We start from the raw sequence: 22,651 nt of genomic DNA on the forward strand, positions 1-22,651 counted from the left end.
CCCCCTGAACAAGGCAGTTAACCCCCGTTCCTAGGCCGTCATTGAAAATAAGAATGTGTTCTTAATCTGACTTGCCTAGTTAAATAAAGGTGTAAAAAAAATAAAAAAATAAAGTCAAACAAATAATAAAAAAATTAATCGGCAAATCGGTGGCCAAAAATACCGATTACCGATTGTTATGAACACTTGAAATCGGCCCTAATTAATCGGCCATTCCGATTAATCGGTCGACCTCTACTTCTTACGCACCATGCGGTCAAGCTACTCCCACAACAGCTCAATTGGTTTGAGATCCGGTGACTGTGCTGGCCACTCCATTATAGACAGAATACCAGATGACTGCTTCTTCCCTAAATAGTTCTTGCATAGTTTGGAGCTGTGCTTTGGGTCATTGTCCTGTTGTAGGAGGAAATTGGCTCAATACCATCCACAGGGTATTGCATGGCGTTGCAAAATGGAGTGATAGCCTTCCTTCTTCAAGATCCCTTTTACCCTGTACAAATCTCCCACCTTACCACCACCAAAGCACCCCCAGACAATCACATTGCCTCCACCATGCTTGACAGATAGCATCAAGCACTCCTCCAGCATCTTAGAATTTTTTCTGCGTCTCACAAATGTTCTTTTTTGTGATCTGAGCACTTCAAACTTAGATTTGTCTATCCATAACACTTTTTTCCAATCTTCCTCTGTCCAATGTCTGTGTTCTTTTTCCCATCTTAATGTTTTCTTCTTTATTGGCCAGTCTGAGATATGGCTTTTTCTTTGCAACTCTGCCTAAAAGGCCAGCATGTCGGAGTCGCCTCTTCACTGTTAACGTTGAGACTGGTGATTTGCAGGTACTATTTAATGAAGCTGCCAGTTGAGGACTTGTGAGGCGTCTGCTTCACAAACTAGAAACTAATGTAATTGTCCTCTTGCTCATTTGTGCACCGAGGCCTCCCACTCCCCTTTCTATTCTGGTTAGAGCCAGTTTGCGCTGTTCTGTGAAGGGAGTAGTACACAGCGTTGTACGGAATCTTAAGTTTCTTAGCAATTTCTCGCATGGAATAGGCTTCATTTCTCAGAAGAAGAATAGACTGACAAGTTTCAGAAGAAAGTCCTTTGTTTCTGGCCATTTTGAGCCTGTAATCGAACCCACAAATGCTGATGCTCCAGACACTCAACTAGCTGTTTAATTGCTTCTTTAATTAGAACAACAGTTTTCAGCTATGCTAACATAATTGCAAAAGGGTTTCCTAATGATCAATTTGCCTTTTAAAATGATAAACTTGGATTAGCTAACACAACGTGCCATTGGAACACATAAGTGATGGTTGCTGATCATGGGCCTCTGTACGCCGATGTAGATATTCCATAAAAAAATCTGCAGTTTTCAGCTACAATAGTCATTTACAACATTAATATCTACACTGTATTTCTGATTAATTTGATGTTATTTTAATATTGTTTTTAAAAAATGCTTTTCTTTCAAAAACAAGGACATTTCTAAGTGACCCCAAACTTTCGAATGGTAATGTATGTAAATGTGATATTTGTATTTTTTATGATTTAAAACCTGTTTTTGTTTTGTCATTATGTAGTATTATTGTGTATTTTATATTGTATTATACAGGGTGCATTTGGAAAAGAGACCTAGGGCTCAATATGTCTTCCCTGTTTAAATAAAGATCATTGTTGTTGTACTATATGTATGTTCGACCACAGTTCCAAAAAACACCTGTATATAATGGAGTAAAACTGTAATACAGGATGTGCAGTGTGTGCAGGCTTTTGTTCCAGCCCATCTCTAACTCCTGTGATTCACCTAATGGCTGTCTTCAAATTATCATGATTACCTGAATTAGGTGTGTTGTTAGTGCTTGGCTGGAACTAAACTCTGCACACTATGTTGCCCACCTAGGATCTTACCAGGGTACAACAGAGCTAGGGTTCTTGGGTAGCGAAGTCATTCTCACCTTTAGGCCCAGGGTTGCCAGGAGGGCCCCGGACAGACAGACCTCTATCCCCCTTGGCGCCGAAGTTGCCAGGGAAGCCAGGATAGCCATTTATACCAGGATTCCCTGAAAACATATAGGCAATTATAAAATAGTTCACTGGGTTAGAAACTGGTGCTGGCAACCCCATGGATGAATGTTGGATTCCCACATGGGCCACATGTTGATAGTTAACCCTTGTGTAGTCTTAGCATGGTGTATACTCCCCTTGTCCTTCACTAAACCCCTAAAATAAAGCAGCTTAATTGAATGTTTAACGCCAAATCTGTTTTGCATGAAGAAACAACCTGTCATTCATCACAAACAGAAAGACTGCATTTAATCAGTGGACACCCCTCGTTTTTATTACAACACACCTGTCATAATAGTTTTCTTTCCTAAAGTAGAGGTTTATTATTATTATTATTATTGCTAAAGGTACTGCATAGATGTAAATGTAATTTTTTTTGCAAGCGATAGCTCTTGCATAGCCTAAGAAAGTTAGCAAAAATGTGCAGAAAGTAGTTTTGAATGCATTTTATTGAAGGGAAACAATAAGAGTCTTGAACTTTTTTGGCAACATAGTGATATATTCTTATATACTGTACAATGAGGAATTCAACTACAAAATACTAGTCTTCTCCAATGTTTTTAACCAATGCCCCCACCCACAAGGTGTATAAACAACAACAATAAATAAGAATAAAATAAGATAATAGAACGTGAAGAACATAAATCAATCAACTCAAATTAGCAAATGTAGGACAGTATGCAAGTGTGGTTGCAAGGACTTTGCAAATGTATTTCTCACATGTGCAGCACATAGTATTTTACAGTCCTTCTTTGGGGGGGAAGAATTGGCATCTCCTCCTCTTGCCTGCCCCAGCTGCAGACCCAGGTGGAGAAGAACAAGATTCAGCCCCATGGACAACTTTCACAAGCGCTGCAAACGCTGCTGTGTGGGGAAGGCACTCCCTTCTTTGAATGTGTGGGGTTACACGTGCTCTTCCCAGCTGCTCCAGGAACAGCCTCCTCTTGTTCTGCTTATCAGGCATCCAGGTAGGGTTGATCTTGTTCTATATCACGAAGGCATTGTATGAGACACATCAATGATGCTATGGAAGATGACCAGGGGCCAGCGGGCAGTCATCCTCCCGCAGCTGTATGTTTCAATCACATTGTCCAGGTTGTTCACGCCTCCTTTGTTGTGGTTGTAGTCCAGGATGATGGCTGGCTTCCTGTCCTCACGATCACTGATCTCAGCCGTTTTGTGCAGTGTGCTCAGGAGGACCACATTCTTGTTCCTCTTTGGGATGTAAGAAACTAGAGTGGTGGTGGGAGTGAAGGCCAACTTTAATGAGAATGCCTCTCTCCCCCTTGTTGTGAGGAGTGCAGGGGGGAGCTCAGGCTTGTTCTTTCTAACTGTGCCAACCACTATGATCTTCCTCTTCAGGAGCTGCTGGCTGAGTTCAATCAGTAGCACACAATCTAAATTTCGCATTGTGTGTGCACGTGTGTGTCTTTGTGGTTTTTGTGGTGTGTAAATGATTTTATAACTGCCGAGTCAAAAATGACCCTAAGACAATCTTTGTACCCTGGTGGTGTACAACTTTCATGGAAATATGAACAAAGGCAATGTTTCACTTTTTCTAATGTTGGGGTCACTCTAGGAAAAGTCATAACATTTTAAGTTGAAAAAAGGTCATTTAGGGGGTTTTCTCTGCTGTTAAACATAGTGGCCGGTCATTTTTGACCCTTAAGAGAACACAAGGGTTAAGTAATTTGCTGTGGATAAAAATGTATGCAAAAAAAAACCCCACCATGACCAGCCGATGATCCTATCAATTCTCTGCTAATGCCGTGATACTACTGCTGGGCTGTTGCTGTATGTATGATATTGTCTTTATGTCAAGAATCTCCCCCAGAGCTCATGGCTAAAGCCCTCACCTGAAGGTCCTGGGTTGCCTTGATGACCCTTCTCTCCCTTCAGTCCTGGGTCTCCTGTGGTTGTTATCGTCTCACCTGCTGAGCCTTTCTCTCCTGCAGGAGGAGATGAGTGAGAGACAACAGTGAGAAGAGTGAGAGAAGAGTGTGACACATTTACACATTCTGTAAAACAGATCAAGTGAGACACGAATTAGACAAGAATGAGACACACTCACACATTCTGTGATATAGGTCAAATTGCTGGGATGCCAGGTCTCTTGAAAAAATAATGATCTTACTTTACCTGGATCTCCAGGTCTCCCTCTCAGGCCTTGCACCCCCAGGTTGCCCTTCTGTCCAGGGCCCCCTGGGGGCCCCACACCTGGGGGGCCCTGAGTCCCCATCTGGCCTGTCCGTCCACGTATACCCTGAGAGCCGGCATCGCTCCGATCACCCTTGGGCCCCGGAGGTCCCTACAGCAAACAGACACCAAACAGTTAAGTCTGGGTACATCATGGGTAGGGCCCCATGTTTTTCCAAACCACATGGCCTGGCCATGAGAAAACTCAGGCACTAGTTACAGGCTATAACAACAGCCAAGAGCTTAGCCTGTTAAGACCTTGTGGTCAGGTCCCAAATCGTAGTCCAGCATGCTAACGCTGTTCACTTATACAATGGTTCTGATCCTTAACCAGATATTACTGTTACAATGACCCTCCTTCAGTCATTGGCATTGATTGTACAGTGTGTAATGGTGTAGGTGGAGTAGGTCACACTCACAGGGTTGCCCTTTAGCCCAGGCTGGCCTTTCAGTCCTGGGTATCCAGGGACCCCGTCAGTCCCATCGCTCCCAGGAACTCCTGGAGCCCCAGGTGAGCCAACAGGCCCCCTGTCTCCTGGGGACAGGGGACCTTTGTCCCCCTTGGGTCCTGTAGAACCTGGCACGCCTGGTAAACCATAGGGACCCTACAGATACAAAGACAAAGGACAAAATCATTAGAATAAAATCTCCCACATACAATGTAAAAACACCTTAACAAAAAGGCCTATATAAAGAATTTGTATCTGAATCTGGGGTTGACTCCATAATGTCTGTCAGTCCAGGTCAAGTCACCTGTGGACCTGGTGGACCTCCAAGACCTTTGACTCCTCTAAATCCCTTGGATCCAGGATCACCATCTCGACCTGGTGAAACACAAATGCTGTAAATACAGGGGCAGCTATAGAGTATTCTACACATACTAACCTATAGTAGAGAAGCAAACCTGTAAAAAGTGCTTGAGCTGTCATCCATGCTAGGCCAAAAAATGATGGGGTGATACAAAGTTAGGCCGGATGTCATGTGAATTTTTGATTTTTAATGCCATTTTCAAGTGGTCAACGGTCAAATCTGGTGAAAATATACATAATGAAATAGTAATAGATTTGGCATTAGGTTAAAGGTCAAACATCCTGAAATTCACAACAGAAACTGTGTGGATTATCAAAAATAAACACTTAAGACTATGGAAGGGATGCATTAATAGTTACTTTTCATACAGTTATTATGCATTCAGACATGCAAATATACAGAAAATATTAAAATTCAGACGTGTTCAGCTACAGTTGTAGTCTGTAGTGCCACTAAGGACCATTCTCAGATGATGATAGATGCTCTCAGAAAACTGTGAGAGACCCCACCGAACAAGGAAAACTTTACCTCATTAGAATCTGACTTTCTGGGCCAGAGATATTGGAACTTTAATGCCATTTCTAAGGGGTACATGTACAAGCAGGCAAATAGGATAGTCACAGATTCTGACCAAATTTACTGAGCATATCAAACTGACTATTTACTATTACCAACTGACTATTGAATCATTTATACATACATAGACTATTGAATAAACATAGTTTTGGCATAATTATTATGCTTTAACCTGTTAGGGCTAGGGGGCAGTATTTACACGGCCGGATAAAAAACGTACCTGATTTAATCTGGTTACTACTCCTACCCAGTAACTAGAATATGCATATAATTATTGGCTTTGGATAGAAAACACCCTAAAGTTTCTAAAACTGTTTGAATGGTGTCTGTGAGTATAACAGAACTCATATGGCAGGCAAAAACCTGAGAAGATGCTTTATTTTCTGTCGTCTATTTACCTAAACGCAGATTCCCGGTCGGAATATTATCGCTTTTTTACGAGAAAAATGGCATAAAAATTGATTTTAAACAGCGGTTGACATGCTTCGAAGTACGGTAATGGAATATTTAGATTTTTTTTGTCACGAAATGCGCCGTGCTCGTAACCCTTATTTACCATTCGGATAGTGTCTTGAACGCACGAACAAAAAGCCGCTGTTTGAACATAACTATGGATTATTTGGGACCAAACCAACATTTGTTATTGAAGTAGAAGTCCTGGGAGTGCATTCTGACGAAGAACACCAAAGGTAATCAAACTTTTCTAATAGTAAATCGGAGTTTGGTGAAGGCTAAACTTGCTGGGTGTCTAAATAGCTAGCCCTGTGATGCCAGGCTATCTACTTAGAATATTGCAAAATGTGCTTTCACCAAAAAGCTATTTTAAAATCGGACATATCGAGTGCATAGAGGAGTTCTGTATCTATAATTCTTAAAATAATTGTTATGCTTTTTGTGAACGTTTATCGTGAGTAATTTAGTAAATTGTTAGTAAATTCGGCGGAAGTTTGCGGGGGGTATGCTAGTTCTGAACGTCACATGCTAATGTAAAAAGCTGTTTTTTGATATAAATATGAACTTGATTGAACAAAACATGCATGTATTGTATAACATAATGTCCTAGGTGTGTCATCTGATGAAGATCATCAAAGGTTAGTGCTGCATTTAGCTGTCTTCTGGGTTTTTGTGACATTATATGCTAGCTTGAAAAATGGGTGTCTGATTATTTCTGGCTGGGTACTCTGCTGACATAATCTAATGTTTTGCTTTCGTTGTAAAGCCTTTTTGAAATCGGACAGTGTGGTTAGATGCTGTAAAATAGTCATATGTTTGAGAAATTGAAGTAATAGCATTTCTAAGGTATTTGAATAACGCGCCACAGGATTCCACTGGCTGTTACGTAGGTGGGACGATTTGGTGCCACCTACCCTAGAGAGGTTAAGCCATGCATATACACAAGAAAAGCATATGTTCCATCATTTTTGGTCAAACTTGGGCTTTAGCAAACAAAAATATTTTTCTCAAACAGTTTAAGTCCACTCTAGCTACCCAGAAAGACACTTCTGAACAATAAGCACTTTAAGACCATGTGCTACATGAGGATAGGACATTCTGAGGCAGAAATATTTGAGAGATACTACACTGGAACTAAGGCAGAGATATTGGACTAATGCAGTCAAAGTTGACAATGTTGAGGTAATGATAGATTTTGTCCATACTTATCTTCATCTCCATATGACTAACATATTAATGTATATTTAAATATGCAGTACATACTTGGAAAATGACAACGTCCATCATGACAGTTTATTGAATATTTGCTGATGATTCCAGCGTCAAATGTGTTCAATTATAGCTGTAGTATATGCGGGAAAATCAACTCGGGACTGTATGAGTTCTCTAGAAAACAATTAAACTCTGGAGGGTTATTGCCACTCCGCTAGCATGTCGTGGCACACACCTTCCACATTTTGCATTAATTTCCATAGAACGCATAGCCCCTTGTTGATTATCCCTCACTTGTGATACACAAATAAATACACATAATTTCTCAAGCATTTGATGACATGTGCTGTGTGGTACTATTCTATGGGAATTTAGCCACCCTCTCAAGTTTGTCAGGATAAAAACACTTCATCCAAGACAAATGTGTTATGCAGGGCCAGCCATTAGCATTTTAATATCATATCTAATGAATCGTTTGTACATATAATAGAAACCATAAACATTTGGATACGGTGATACATGTTTAGAATTTTCATTGAATACATCAAAGTGTATTTTTTATCTCATGTTTATATTTTATTGTGTGCCTGCTAGTAATGCTACCCCATAAAAAATAAGAACGAGAAAAGTATTGACTTTGTTGCAAAATTTCCAAAAGAATTGAGTACAGTAGCTAGATTGACACTGTAACTATGGAATATAGTCTGTACTATTGCTCACATACACAAAAACCTTGATTACCATAATTTCACAATATGATTACAATGGGAGATATTATCCATCCCATGACTTTGGTCATATTCACTATCATACCTTGATGAATGTTAGAGTGAATCTTCCACATACCCACACAACCTCCGTCAAACTGATATTCAGATCTTAGCACAGACATTTAATTTTGTAAGTATTACAATAATTACAATTCTGTGAAATGTTTGATATTTGTTGACATTCAGAGAAAACATTTGATATCTCTTACAACACTTTTTAAATATCTGTCTAATTTAACAGTAGCCGTATAATGTATATCACATTGTCTGTAAGTAAAGTGTGTTATGTTCCACAGAATCCTCCAGAATAGGGGGTGGCTTAAAACATCCAGCTTTTGTCATTCGGCCTATTTTGTAGTATTTATGGACTCATTGAATATGACATTAAAACATTTGTTATCTTATATGTTATGGAATACCACAGATTTCTCTTGGATGAAGTGTTTTTATCCTGACAAACTGTAAAGGGTGGCTAAATTCCCCTTGAAAGGCCATTGGAGCACAAATGGCATCCAATGCTTTAGAAAGTCTGTGTATTCGTATGTCATTAAGATCAGCATATATCCAATCAACTGTCATGATGGAAATTGCCATTTTCCAAGTGTGTATATTTAAGTATACATTCGGATGTTAGTCATATGGACGTGAATATGAATATGGACAAAATCTATCAACTTTGACTGCATTAGTTCCAATATCTCTGCCTCAGAATGTACAATCCTCACAAGGTAAAGTGCTTATTGTTCAGACGTGTCTTTCAGAGTAGTTAGAGGGGATTACACTGTCTGAGAAAATGATGCACATGCTTTCCTGTGTATATGCATGGCTTAAGCCTTAATGCATAATAATTATGCCAAAAGTAACTATAATCCAGTCTAAATATGTATAAATGATTAAAGAGTCAGTTTGTATTGATATACTCATTACATTTGGTCAGAATCTGTGGCTGCTTGTATATTTTACCCCTTAGAAATGGATATACAGTTTCAATATCTCTGGCCCAGAAACTCAGATTCTTACGAGGTAAAGTTTTCCTGGTTCAATAGGGTCTCCCCCCGCAGTTTTCTGAAAGGGTCAATCATCTGAGAATGGTCCTTAGTGGGCTACAGACCACAACCGTAGCTGAACACATTTGAATGTTCATATTTTCTGTATATTTGCATGACTTAAAGCACAATAAATGTATAAAAAGTAACTACTAATGCATCAATTCCATAGTGTAAGTGTTTTTGTTTGATTATCCACTCCATTTTTGTTAAGAATTGCAAGATATTTGTCCTAAAACTGTTACTATTTCCATTATATCAATTTTCACCAGATTGGAAGCCTTAAATCTAAATTCAATTTTGTGTATCCAACATTGTTTGATCTAGCATGGATGACAGCCTTCAACAAGAAAATAGTTTTTTCAAGCAGTTCTTCCAGATTGGCTCATCTCCTACTAAGCATAATAGGTCGACAACTGGAAATATTGCCTTTTTCCTGAACATGTGACCTAACATGGAAAAACTCAGGGCCATAGTGATATATATAGACAAAACTTCTGGACCTAGTCATTGAATGACATGATATGGCATAAAATAGTTGTTATGTCCATGTATTGGTGTTACCTGTATCTCCAGGCCTACCAGGCTCTCCGGCAGGTCCTGGTGGTCCAGGGCTCACATTAGTGGGCATGCAGAGTCGACAGACATCACCCTTCTCACCTAAGAGAGACATAATGACAGGGAGGAAGTGGTTGTTCAGTGGTTCTTGCCAGTGAAGCAACAAAGTAACTTGAGCTCTCATTGCCCCAGTGACAACTCAATGTACTCAAATCAAATCAAATTGTATTTGTCACATGCGCCGAATACAACAGGTGTAGTAGACCTTACTCTGAAATTCTTACTCAAGCTGGAGGCCATGGGTATCAACCCCTCCCTGTGCAACTGGGTCCTGGACTTTCTGACGGGCCGCCCCCAGGTGGTGAAGGTAGGAAACAACATCTCCACTTCACTGACCCTCAACACTGGGGCCTCACAAGGGTGTGTGCTCAGCCCTCTCCTGTACTCCCTGTTCACCCACGACTGCGTGGCCATGCACGCCTCCAACTCAATCATCAAGTTTGCAGATGGCACAACAATAGTGGGCTTGATTACCAACAATGACGAGACAGACTACAGGGAACAGGTGAGGACACTCAGAGTGTGGTGTTAGGAAAACAACCTCTCACTCAATCTCAACAAAACAAAGGAGATGATAGTGGACTTCAGGAAAACCCTGACAAAGTTTACAGATGCACAATCGAGAGTATCCTGTCGGGCTGTGATGGTACGGCAACTGCACCGCCTTCAACCGCAAGGCTCTCCAGAAGGTGGTGCGGTTTTCACAATGCATCACCAGGGACAAACAACCTGTGCCCCATGACACCTACAGTGCCCCATGACACCTACAGCACCCGATGTCACAGGACGGCCGAAAAGATCATCAAGGACTACAACCACCCGAGCCACTACCTGTTCACACTGCTATCATCCAGAAGGCGAGGTCAGTACAGGTGCATCAAAGCTGGGACCGAGAGACTGAAAAACAGCTTCGATCTCAAAGCCATCAGACAGCTAAACAGCAATCACTAACTCAGAGAGGCTGCTGCCCACATTGAGACCTGATCACTGGACACTTTAATAAATGGATCACACTAGTCACTTTAAACAATGCCACTCTAAATAATACCACTTTAATAATATTTACATATCTTACATTACTCATATCACATGTATATACTGTATTTTATACCATCTACTGCACCTTGCCTCGGCCATCGCTCATCCATATATTTATATGTACATATTCTCATTCACCCCTTTAGATTTGTGTGTATTAGGTAGTTCTTGGGGAAATGTTAGATTACTTGTTAGATTTGTGTGTATTAGGTAGTTGTTGGGAAGCACAAGCATTTCGCTACACTCGCATTAACATCTGCTAACCATGTGTATGTGACCAATAACATTTGATTAGACTTTTTTACAAGACCTTAACCAACAATGCAGTTTTAAGAAAATAGAGTTAAGAATATGTTTACTAAATAAAATAATGTTTTTTTGTTTTAAAGAAACAAAATAAAATAACAATAATGAGGCTACATACAGGGGGTACCGGTGCCGAGTCAATGATGTGCGGGGGTACAGGTAAGTCGAGGTAATTTGTACATGTAGGTAGGGGTAAAGTGACTATGCATAGACAAGAAAAAGCGAGTAGCCGCAGCTTAAAAATAAAGGGGGGGGGGGTTAAATGCAAATAGTCTGGGTGGCCATTTGATTATTTGTTCAGCAGTCTTATGGTTTGGGGGTAGAGTGTGTAAAGGAGCCTTTTGGACCTAGACTTGGTGCTCCAGTACCGCTTGCCGTGCGGTAGCAGAAAGAACAGTCTATGACTTGGTTGACTGGAGTCTTTGACAATTTTTTGGCCTTCCTCTGACACCGCCTAGTATATAGGTTCTGGATGGCAGGAAGCTTGGCCCCAGTGATGTACTGGGCCATACGCACTACCCTCTATAGCGCCTTACGGTCGGATGCCGCGGAATTGCCTTACCAGGCGGCGATGCAACAGGTCAGGATGCTCTCGATGGTGCAGCTGTAGAACTTTTTGACAATCTGAGGGGGAAAAGTCATTGTTGTGCCCTCTCCAAGACTTTATTGGTGTGTTTGGACCATGATAGTTTGTTGGTGATGTGGACACCAAGGAACTTGAAACTCTCGACCTGTTCCAGTACAGCTCTGACGATGTGAATGGGGGCGTGTTTGGCTCTCCTTTTTCTGTAGTCCACGATCATCTCCTTTGTCTTGCTCACGTTGAGGGAACGTTTGTTGTCCTGGCACCACCTTTCCAGGTCTCTGACCTCCTCCCTATAGGCAGTCATATCGTTGTCGGTGATCAGGCCTACCACCGTTGTGTCATCAGCAAACTTAATGATGGTGTCGGAGTCGTGCTTGGCCACGCAGTCGTGGGTGAACAGGGAGTACAGGAGGTGACTAAGCACATGTCCCTGAGGGGCCCCCTAGTTGAGGATCAGCATGGCATATATGTGTTGTTGCCTACCCTTACCACCTTGGGGCAGCCTGTCAGGAAGTCCAGGATCCAGTTGCAGAGAGAGGTGTTAAGTACCAGGGTCCTTAGCTTAGTGATGAGCTTTGTGAGCACTATGGTGTTGAACACTGAGCTGTAGTCAATCAACAGCATTTCTCACATAGGTGTTTCCAGCATTTCAAAGCACTTCATGGCTACCGACCTGAGTGCTACAGGCGGTAGTAATTTAGGCAGGTTACCTTAGCTTTCTTGGGCATAGGGACTGTGCTGGTCTGCTTGAAACATGTAGGTATTACAGACTCGGTCAGGGAGAGGTTGAAAATGTCAGTAAAGACACTTGCCAGTTGGTCCGCGCATGCTCTGAGTACACATCCTGGTAATCCGTCTGGCCCCTGTGAATGATGACCTGTTAAAAGGTCTTACTCGCATTGGCTACAGAGAGCGTGATCACACAATCGTACGGAACAGCTAGTGCTCTCATGCATGCTTCAGTTTTGCATGCCTCAAAGCGAGCATAAAAGGCATTTAGCTCGTCTGGTAGGCTGGCGTCACTGGGCAGCACGCGGGTGGTTTTCCGTTTGTAGTCCGTAATAGTTCGCATTCAGTCCTGTATTGACGCTTTGCCTGTTTGATGGTTTGTCTGAGGGCATAACTGGATTTCTTATTAGTGTCCTGCTCCTTGAAAGCGGCAGCTCTAGCCTTTAGCTCAGTGCGGATGTTGCCTTCTGGTTGGGATATGTACGTACAGTCACTGTGGGGATGACGTCGTCGATGCACTTATTGATGAAGCCGGTGACTGAGGTGGTATACTCCTCAATGCCAATGGATGAATCCTGGAACATATTTCAGTCTCTGCTAGCAAAACAGTCCTGTAGCGTAGCATCCGGGTCATCTGACCACTTCCATATTGAGCCAGGCACCGGTACTTCCTGCTTTAGTTTTTGCTTGTAAGCAGGAATCAGGAGGATATAATTATGGTCAGATTTGGCAAATGGAGGGCGAGGGAGGGCTTTGTACATGTCTCTGTGTGTGGAGTAAAGGTGGTCTACAGTTGTTTTTCCTGTGGTGGCACATGTGACATGCTGGTAGAAATGAGGAAAAACAGATTTAAGTTTGCCTGCATTAAAGTCCACGACCATTAGGACCGCCGCTTCATAAGATATTACAGTTTTTAATGTCCGTTGTCAGGATAGTCTCGAACGGAGCTCATCCAGTTTATCCGTTGCCGCCTGCTATAGACCACCCTCTGCCCCCAGCTGTGCTCTGGACACCATATGTGAACTGATTGCCCCCCATCTATCTTCAGAGCTTGTGCTGCTAGGTGACCTAAACTGGGACATGCTTAATACCCCAGCCATCCTGCAATCTAAGCTTGATGCCCTCAATCTCACACAAATTATCAATGAACTTACCAGGTACCACCCCAAAGCCGTAAACACGGGCACCCTCATATATATCATCCTAACCAACTTGCCCTCTAAATACACCTCTGCTGTTTTCAACCAAGGCCTCATTGTCTGCATCCGTAATGGTTCAGCGGCCAAACGACCTCCACTCATCACTGTCAAACGCTCCCTGAAACACTTCAGCGAGCAGGCCTTTCTAATTGACCTGGCCCGGGTATCCTGGAAGGATATTGACCTCATCCCTTCAGTAGAGGACGCCTGGTTATTTAAAAAAAATGCCTTCCTTACCATCTTAAATAAGCATGCCCCATTCAAGAAATTTAGAACCAGGAACAGATATAGCCCTTGGTTCTCTCCAGACCTGACTGCCCTTATCCAACACAAAAACATCCTGTGGCGTTCTGCATTAGCATCGAACAGCCCCCGTGATATGCAACTTTTCAGGGAAGTTAGAAACCAATATACACAGGCAGTGAGAAAAGCCAAGGCTAGCTTTTTCAAGCAGAAATTTGCTTCCTGCAACACAAACTAAAAAAAGTTCTGGGACACTGTAAAGTCCTTGGAGAATAAGAGCACCTCCTCCCAGCTGCCCACTGCACTGAGGATAGGAAACTCTGTCACCACCGATAAATCCACTATAATTGAGAATTTCAATAAGCATTTTTCTACGGCTGGCCATGCTTTCCACCTGGCTACCCCTACCCCGGTCAACAGCACTGCACCCCCCACAGCAACTCGCACAAGCCTTCCCCATTTCTCCTTCTCACAAATCCAGTCAGCTGATGTTCTGAAAGAGCTGCAAAATCTGGACCCCTACAAATCAGCTGGGCTAGACAATCTGGACCCTTTCTTTCTAAACTTATCTGCCGAAATTGTAGCAACCCCTATTACTAGCCTGTTCAACCTCTCTTTCGTGTCGTCTGAGATTCCCAAAGATTGGAAAGCAGCTGCGGTCATCCCCCTCTTCAAAGGGGGGGACACTCTTGACCCAAACTGCTACAGACCTATATCTATCTTACCCTGCCTCTCTAAAGTATTCGATAGCCAAGTCAACAAACAGATTACCGACCATTTCGAATCCCACCGCTCCTTCTCCGCTATGCAATCTGGTTTCAGAGCTGGTCATGGGTGCACCTCAGCCACGCTCAAGGTCCTAAATGATATCTTAACCACCATCGATAAGAAACAATACTGTGCAGCCGTAATCATTGACCTGGCCAAGGCTTTCGAATCTGTCAATCACCACATCCTCATTGGCAGACTCAACAGTCTTGGTTTCTGAAATGATTGCCTCGCCTGGTTCACCAACTACTTCTCTGATAGAGTTCAGTGTGTCAAATCGGAGGGCCTGTTGTCTGGGCCTCTGGCTGTCTCTATGGGGGTGCCACAGGGTTCAATTCTTGGGCCGACTCTTTTCTCTGTATACATCAATGATGTCACTCTTGCTGCTGGTGACTCTCTGATCCACCTCTACGCAGACCACACCATTCTGTATACTTCTGGCCCTTCTTTGGACACTGTGTTAACTACCCTCCACACGAGCTTCAATGCCATACAACTCTCCTTCCGTGGCCTCCAAAACTAAATGTATGCTCTTCAACCGATCGCTGCCTGCACCTGCCCGCCCGTCCAGCATCACTACTCTGGACGGTTCTGACTTAGAATATGTGGACAACTAGAAATACCTAGGTGTCTGGTTAGACTGTAAACTCTCCTTCCAGACTCACATCAAACATCTCCAATCCAAAGTTAAATCTAGAATTGGCTTCCAATTTCGCAACAAAGCATCTTTCACTCATGCTGCCAAACATACCCTCGTAAAACTGACCATCCTACCGATCCTCGACTTCGGCGATGTCATTTACAAAATAGCCTCCAACACCCTACTCAATAAATTGGATGCAGTCTATCACAGTGCCATCCGTTTTTTGACAACGAAGCCCCATATACTACCCACCACTGCGACCTGTACGCTCTCGTTGGCTGACCCTCGCTTCATACTCGTCGCCAATCCCACTGGCTCCAGGTCATCTACAAGACCCTGCTAGGTAAAGTTCCCCCTTATCTCAGCTTGCTGGTCACCATAGCAGCACCCACCTGTAGCACGCGCTCCAGCAGGTATATCTCTCTGGTCACCCCCAAAGACAATTCCTCCTTTGGCCGCCTCTCCTTACAGTTCTCTGCTGCCAATGACTGGAACGAACTACAAAAATCTCTAAAACTGGAAACACTTATCTCCTTCACTAGCTTTAAGCACCAGCTGTCAGAGCAGCTCACAGATTACTGCACCTGTACATAGCCCATCTATAACTTAGCCCAAACAACTACCTCTTCCCCCACTGTATTTATTTATTTATTTTTGCTCCTTTGCACCCCATTATTTCTATTTCTATTTCTACTTTGCACTTTCTTCCACTACAAATCTACTATTCCAGTGTTTTACTTGCTATATTGTATTTACTTCACCATCATGGCCTTTTTTGCCTTTACCTCCCTTATCTCACCTCATTTGCTCACTTTGTATATAGACTTATTTTCTACTATATTATTGACTGTATGCTTGTTTTACTCCATGTGTAACTCTGCGTTGTTGCATGTGTCAAACTGCTTGCTTTATCTTGGCCAGGTCGCAATTGTAAATGAGAACTTGTTCTCAACTTGCCTACCTGGTTAAATAAAGGTGAAATAAATAAATAAAACAAATTCTCCAGTGATTGAACATTGGCCAATAGAACGGATGGTAGAGGCGGGTTACCCACTAGCGACAAATTCTCACAAGGCACCCTGATCTGCCCCCCCTTTACTTCCTTCTTCAATCAAGTCAAAATGACATTTTATTCATAAAGCCCTAAATAGCAAAATGTCAAAACAAACAAACACATCACTTTACAGTAACCAAGCCTATAAAACATACCTTCCATGAAGCTATGAAAAAAATTAACTGTTACATTTGTCAAGAAGACACAACCCTTCACTTTTACTGGACATGACAGTTGCAAACTGCACCTTAAATTCCATATCCTTATTCCTACAATGCCCTTTACAGAATAACGTATTTGTCACAGAAAATACCTGTTTCTCCGAACCCGCCTCTATCTCCTGGTTGTCCTGGGATGCCTTTGATGCCTTTAGGACCGGGTGGTCCAGGGTTGCCTCTCAACAGATCTGTGCAAAGAGCAAACCCACCAGGCAAAAACACGTTGAATGAATATTGTTGCAACATCATATTGCAATGAACTTAACGTTAAACGCTAATGGAAATTTCGTTGAATTTGCTGAAAGTAAGTTGTTGTTCTGAGGTTAAAACTTCACCATTGTCAACCAAATAAAATATCAATGTACATCCAACGTAATGTCTCGTTGAATTGATTAATCCTGTCATTGACAAATGTTTTATCCACTCTCATATCTAAAACTACAAATATGGAGGAATTAATACTTCACCCTCTCTGAGATGGGAGCCTGTAGTCACAGGCTAGCTAGCTAACTCTAACCCTGCTAACCGTTGTTAGACAGGGGCTATGCAGGGACTTGAATTACATTACAGTGGAATAAGATTTTGGTCACAAGTTACTAAACCTAGATCCAGCCTTACCCCTTGCATTGCTGCAAATGTGGGATTATAGAGTATAGCAGCATAATATTAAAAGATAGCTAACTGCTCCTTCAGATAGTTTCTGAGTTAATGCTGTAGTAATTGTGGTATCTTTGTAATAACCATTATGTCAGACTTTTGAGGATGACCTAAAGTGGCCACTTGAGGACGATAAAGTGGCCAGGTGAGTTGAGCAGGTACCTGGAATTCCAGGGGGTCCACGGTCGCCTATGGGGCCATCGTTTCCAGGGGGCCCAGTGGGTCCAGGGGGGCCAGTTATGTAGGGGGCAGGTTCCCCCCTCTCCCCTTTATCCCCAGCTAAACCAGGGGGTCCAGGATTCCCAGGGGCCCCAGGGAAAGACAACCCTGAAAACACAATACAATGGTCAGCTTGGTGTCTGTGTGTGTGTTCGCACGTGTACAAGGGACCACGTCACCGTGAAGGGCGATGCGTGACAATGTGTGACAATGCGTGTGTGTATATGTTTGTCACTGTTCCTGACAGATTTATGGCAAAGGGCAACCACTGTTGGCCACTGTTTTATCCCGGTGGTCTCTAGTTAAACTATTAATGTGCGCTTAGATCATCCACACAGATGATCTTAATGGTTTCCAAAATGTCCCGCTCACTAAAAGCAGAGCTACATGTGAGGTCGGTGATAACTTAGTCCTACTTTCTCCCCAAAATGTTAAAGCTCTCTACAGGGTTTTATCTTCGGTAGAAATAAAACCTGGTAATCAAGCAGACTAAGGGGTGATTTAACTATTTGACAATCATTCAGTAAAATTGAAATAAAGTCATTTTTCGTTTAAGACAGCAATTATACTGTGGCAATATATCGTACAGGTTATATGAATGGAAAACTCATGTTGGTGACTCATTACTTTTACATTTTCCATGTATTTATTTTTTGTATTACATTTTTTTAGGAAATTCACCTTGTAATACTTCTGACAGCCAACTTTCTAACTCCGCACATACCTTTTGGATTTGATAACATTCCCAGAAGGCATGAATTATTGAGTCATTGTACATTTAATACTTAAAACATGAATCTGCTGTTGTGCTGAAGAATTTGTGAATTTGATCTCTTGTATAATACATTCTATACATTAGTTTATGCTGGATTAAGTGTGAATTTTAACAAATTTGGTTAGTGATTTGTTAAAATGTGTTATTTTTTTGTCTAGTTATTTTCCAAGTTATGAAATCCAATAATTATAATTTGTCTAATCGATTTGAAGAAGCCTCCTGGAGCCAATGGCAGAGAGCCCTTCTTCCATAAAATAACTGCACCTGTCATCTCCTCCCTCTCATCTCCAAAGACTTGAAATCTGCATATGTTCAACCACTGATTAAAGGTGGTGACATCACTGATCCCAGCTCCTACTGGCCTATATCCATCCTCCCCTGCCTCTCCAAACTCCTGGAGCAGATAGAAAACACCCAGTGTACCCAATACCTGAGCCATAACAACATTGTCTCTGAGTTCCAGTCTAGTTTCTGAAAAGGTCACAGCTACATAACTGCCAAAACCAAGGTTCTCAATGACATATTCTCCTCCCTGTACAAAAAACACAACTGTGCTGCACTATTCATTGACCTCTCCAAAGCATTTGACACAGTTGACCACTCCATCCTCATCAATAAACAACAAAGACATCAGCTTCTCTGACACCTCCCTCTGCTGGTTCTCCAAATCCTTAATTGACCACTCCCAAACCATCAGAATTGAAAACATTACATCCAAACCCCTGATAGTGTCCAGTGTCCTTTTTTGGATGCTTCAATCCACCTTTATGCTGACGATATCATAATCTACACCTCTACCCAACCCTCCCCTCTGCTATGGCCACTCTCCAAGCCAAATCCCAGCTAGCACATTAAGTTCCGTGGAAATTCTGGGAATGTATGTTTTTGGTTTCACATTGGTTGTGGGAACGAAGCCATATGTTTCCTTTGAAACGTTTTGAGAACAGAAGTGAACATTTCGCCTGCTCAGGGAACTTCTATTTTTAGGTTGCAGGGAGGTTCTGAGAATGTTTTACTCTGGTTCCTTAAAGTTTTTCCTGTGACTTTTTATTAACACTCTGGGAAAGGAAATTATAGTTTATTTGGAGGTATAGTTTATTAGGGGAGGATTTGGCTGGCCGGGATGTCCTTGTCCCATCACGCTCTAGCAACTCTTGTCGCGTGCCCGGGTGCATGCACGCTGACACGGTCGCCAGTTGTACGATGTTTCCTCGGCTGGCTTCAGGGTTAAGCGAGCAGTGCGGCTTGGCAGGGTCGCGTTTCGGAGGACACATGGCTCTGTCCCGAGTCCGTACGGGAGTTTCAGCGATGGGACAAGACTGTAACTACCAACTACCAATATCACGAAATTTGCTGCACGGTTTGTTGCTCCATCTTGGTCAGGTCGTTATTGTAAAAGACAACGTGTTCTCTATACAGCCTCACAGTGGACATGTCATAATACCCATAAATTGATAACCATGTAAATCTCTCCCAGACAAGATTACTTTTATCAATATATTCAGCTCTACTTACTCTTAGATTAAAACATGCTAATTAGCATCAAATTAGACATCATGCAAGACTACAAATCCCTGCAAGCTCCTACACGTCATCTTTAGCCAACACCTTTGCTAACAGGTATTGTGTCAATTTAAAACTTGCACAAGACAGTTCACAGAAATGTTGCCAGTTTATTAATTACTACATTTACTTAACATTAGCTAGTTAATCCAGAGATTCTTACCTTTGCCTCGATTCGGCAGTATCAGATGTTTGTATGAAATATAATCCTATATTCTTTAAAGTATTTTAGATTAATTATCAGCTTTGCAATTTCAATGTTCCTGGTAGGTCGATATTCATTGGGGGCCAGAGTAGAGAACCTAAACGCAGATGTCTGGTATCAAACTTGTTTGACAAGGTTTCAACCAGAGAGGAAGTGGCGAAGCGAGAGGTTTTACTCAAAGTGAGGAATTGTGTATGGAGGCTAATGAGAGTGTTGAATTTGATCAACAAAATGTTTTATTGTTAATCTTTGAGCTAGGCGTCCCGCTAGCGGGACAATTTCCAGTGAAACTGGAGGGCGCGCATTTCAATTAAGTAATCATTAAAATTATGGATATTTAACATTTATGTACATACAAGTGTCTTATATCAGTTGAAAGCTTAAATTATTGTTAATCTAATTGCACTGTCCGATTTAAAGTAGGCTTTGTAGCAATAGTATGGTGTGAGATTGTTTGAGGATGGAGCCCCACATCAACAACAAAAAAATCCACCGGCACAGGTTTCATAAATTCACAAATAGTAATTAAAAATTGACTTACTTTTTGAAAATCTTCCACTGATTTGTCATCCAAATGATCCCAGCTATAACATGTAGTGTCGTTTTGTTAGATAAAATCCTTCTTTATATCCCAAAAAGTCAGATTAGTTGGCGCCATCGATTTGAGTAATCCACTCGTTCAACAGGCCAAGATAGGAACCCGAAAATCTACCCCTAAACTTGGTTTCAACATGTCAAAATATGTTTCTATTTAATCCTCAGATACCCTAAAACGTAATTAAACTATAATATTTAATACGGAAAGAAGTATGTTCAACAGGAAAACGTTATTAGCAGGTGCGTGTCCTCTTTGTCGCACGCGCATACACGAATTTCCAAGCCTGTGTCCCTCTAGTAATATTTCTTACTCGTTTTGGAAGAAACAAGCCTGAAACCTTGAACAAAGACTACTGACAGCCAGTGGAAGCCATAGGAATTGCATACTGGGAGCTATATTTAATTATTTCCCTATACGTTCCATTGGAAGACCATGGGCTCTCAAAAAAAAATACATTCTGGTTGGTTGTTCTTTGGATTTTCTCCTACCTTATCTATTGTGTTATAGTCTCCTACATTATTTTAACATTTCTACAAACCTCAATGTGTCTTCTTTCCACTGGTACCAATTATATGCATATCCTGGCTTCAGGGCCTGAGTAACTGGCAGTTTACTTTGGGCACGTCAGTCAGGCGGAAATTGAGAAAAAAGTTTTAATTTGCGACATGAGGCTTATTTGATCGAATATACGTTTTTGTAATGGTTAGGTTGTTATGAATGCACTGATTTAAGTCGACGCATGTGGCATTTCGGCAACTTTGAAATACATCAACTATATATTGGAGTTGTGCCTGTTGTCAGAGATAGATATATGATAGGGTCAATTAGGTGGGGATTTCTATGAGTTAGGAGCAAAAAAAATGTGTTTGAGTTTATTCTTGTGGGTTTTGGTTGCAAGCAAGTTTGTCTAAACACACAGGTGCATGTAATCTGCCATTAGTAGCGTTTTAAGAAATCCAGCACTAACATACAGCTGAGTCTTCTGCCCGTTGGTTGCAATTGGCCAATAGTTCTAAGAGTAACATTGATAAACAGCAAATTAATGGATGGGAAACAAATAAAAATTGATTTACCTGGTTCCCCCTTCATTCCAGGAAAACCAATCACACCTAGAGTAGAAGAGAGACAGTACAGCTATTGACAACTGATCGAACATAACACTGGAATTAATGAGCTTTCTACTAGACCTCCCTCATATATATATATATATATATATATATATATGTGACAGAGAGAGAGAGAGAGAGAGAGAGACACTCACTCAGTGTTCTACAGTACATTTACATTTGTCTAACAAAGGCTGCATCCCAAATGGAACACTATTCCCCATATTAGTGTACTACTTTTACCAGGACTCTGGTCAAAAGTAGTGCATTATATAGAGAATAGGTAATTAGTTGTCAGTGTGCTGGTATACCTTGATTACCAGTATAGCCAGGGGGGCCCAGGGGCCCAGGGAAACCCGGCAAGCCTTTGATTCTCCCATTGATCTGAATCAACTGTAGGTGAAGGACGACAAGCAGCGGTTAAAACTAGCCAAAGTCCAAGGGACCAGCGTAGCAGATTGATACACAGTATAGTAGGCTGACTTTCAAGTGACACCCCATTCCCCTTAGTGCACTTATTTTGTCCAGAGCTGTTGCATCTGTGGTGAAAAGTGCTAAGGCTCTTGTAAAAAGCAGTGCACTATATGGGGAATAATAATAACAACAATAATTGATTTAACTTGTATAGCGCTTTTCATTACAGAAAATAATATCAAAGTGCATAAAAAGCAAAACAAACAAACAGCAAATGTACATTGAGATTGTAGAGTTGGAGATAGAATGTCTCAATTTAGAATAGGGTGTATTTTCAGATTTGCACAGGATGTGTATGTTAACTAAGTTAACTAATTGAAGGCACTATTGACTATTGTCAACTATTGATATGGTACTAACATGAACATGATAACAATATATTGTCACTCACATCCCCTGGAGGACCTGTGGGTCCGCGGTCACCTTTGTCACCCTGAATACACACAGCCACAGAGAGGGTGACCCACACGTATACATTACAAATACAGTAGAGTGAACGCAATACTCAACATGAGTGTAGGG

General features: G+C 41.8%; 1 protein-coding gene across 1 annotated transcript in view; it reads right to left on the reverse strand.

The window, feature by feature from the left end:
* LOC115205824 (collagen alpha-5(IV) chain) overlaps window positions 1-22,651 on the reverse strand; it is a 142,891-nt gene that overhangs the window by 40,167 nt on the left and 80,073 nt on the right. Inside the window, exons 18-28 of the mRNA XM_029772166.1 lie at window positions 22,521-22,562; window positions 21,967-22,048; window positions 21,623-21,658; window positions 17,352-17,516; window positions 16,628-16,720; window positions 9,695-9,790; window positions 5,017-5,087; window positions 4,683-4,868; window positions 4,207-4,375; window positions 3,924-4,016; window positions 1,959-2,063 (exon numbers count right to left, since the gene is read on the reverse strand). Coding sequence (XP_029628026.1) covers window positions 1,959-2,063; window positions 3,924-4,016; window positions 4,207-4,375; window positions 4,683-4,868; window positions 5,017-5,087; window positions 9,695-9,790; window positions 16,628-16,720; window positions 17,352-17,516; window positions 21,623-21,658; window positions 21,967-22,048; window positions 22,521-22,562 — 1,138 coding nt within the window. The remainder of the gene's footprint in view (window positions 1-1,958; window positions 2,064-3,923; window positions 4,017-4,206; window positions 4,376-4,682; window positions 4,869-5,016; window positions 5,088-9,694; window positions 9,791-16,627; window positions 16,721-17,351; window positions 17,517-21,622; window positions 21,659-21,966; window positions 22,049-22,520; window positions 22,563-22,651) is intronic.

Source organism: Salmo trutta, chromosome 13 (genome assembly GCF_901001165.1).
Source record: "Salmo trutta chromosome 13, fSalTru1.1, whole genome shotgun sequence".
NCBI classification, from domain to species: Eukaryota; Metazoa; Chordata; class Actinopteri; order Salmoniformes; family Salmonidae; genus Salmo; species Salmo trutta.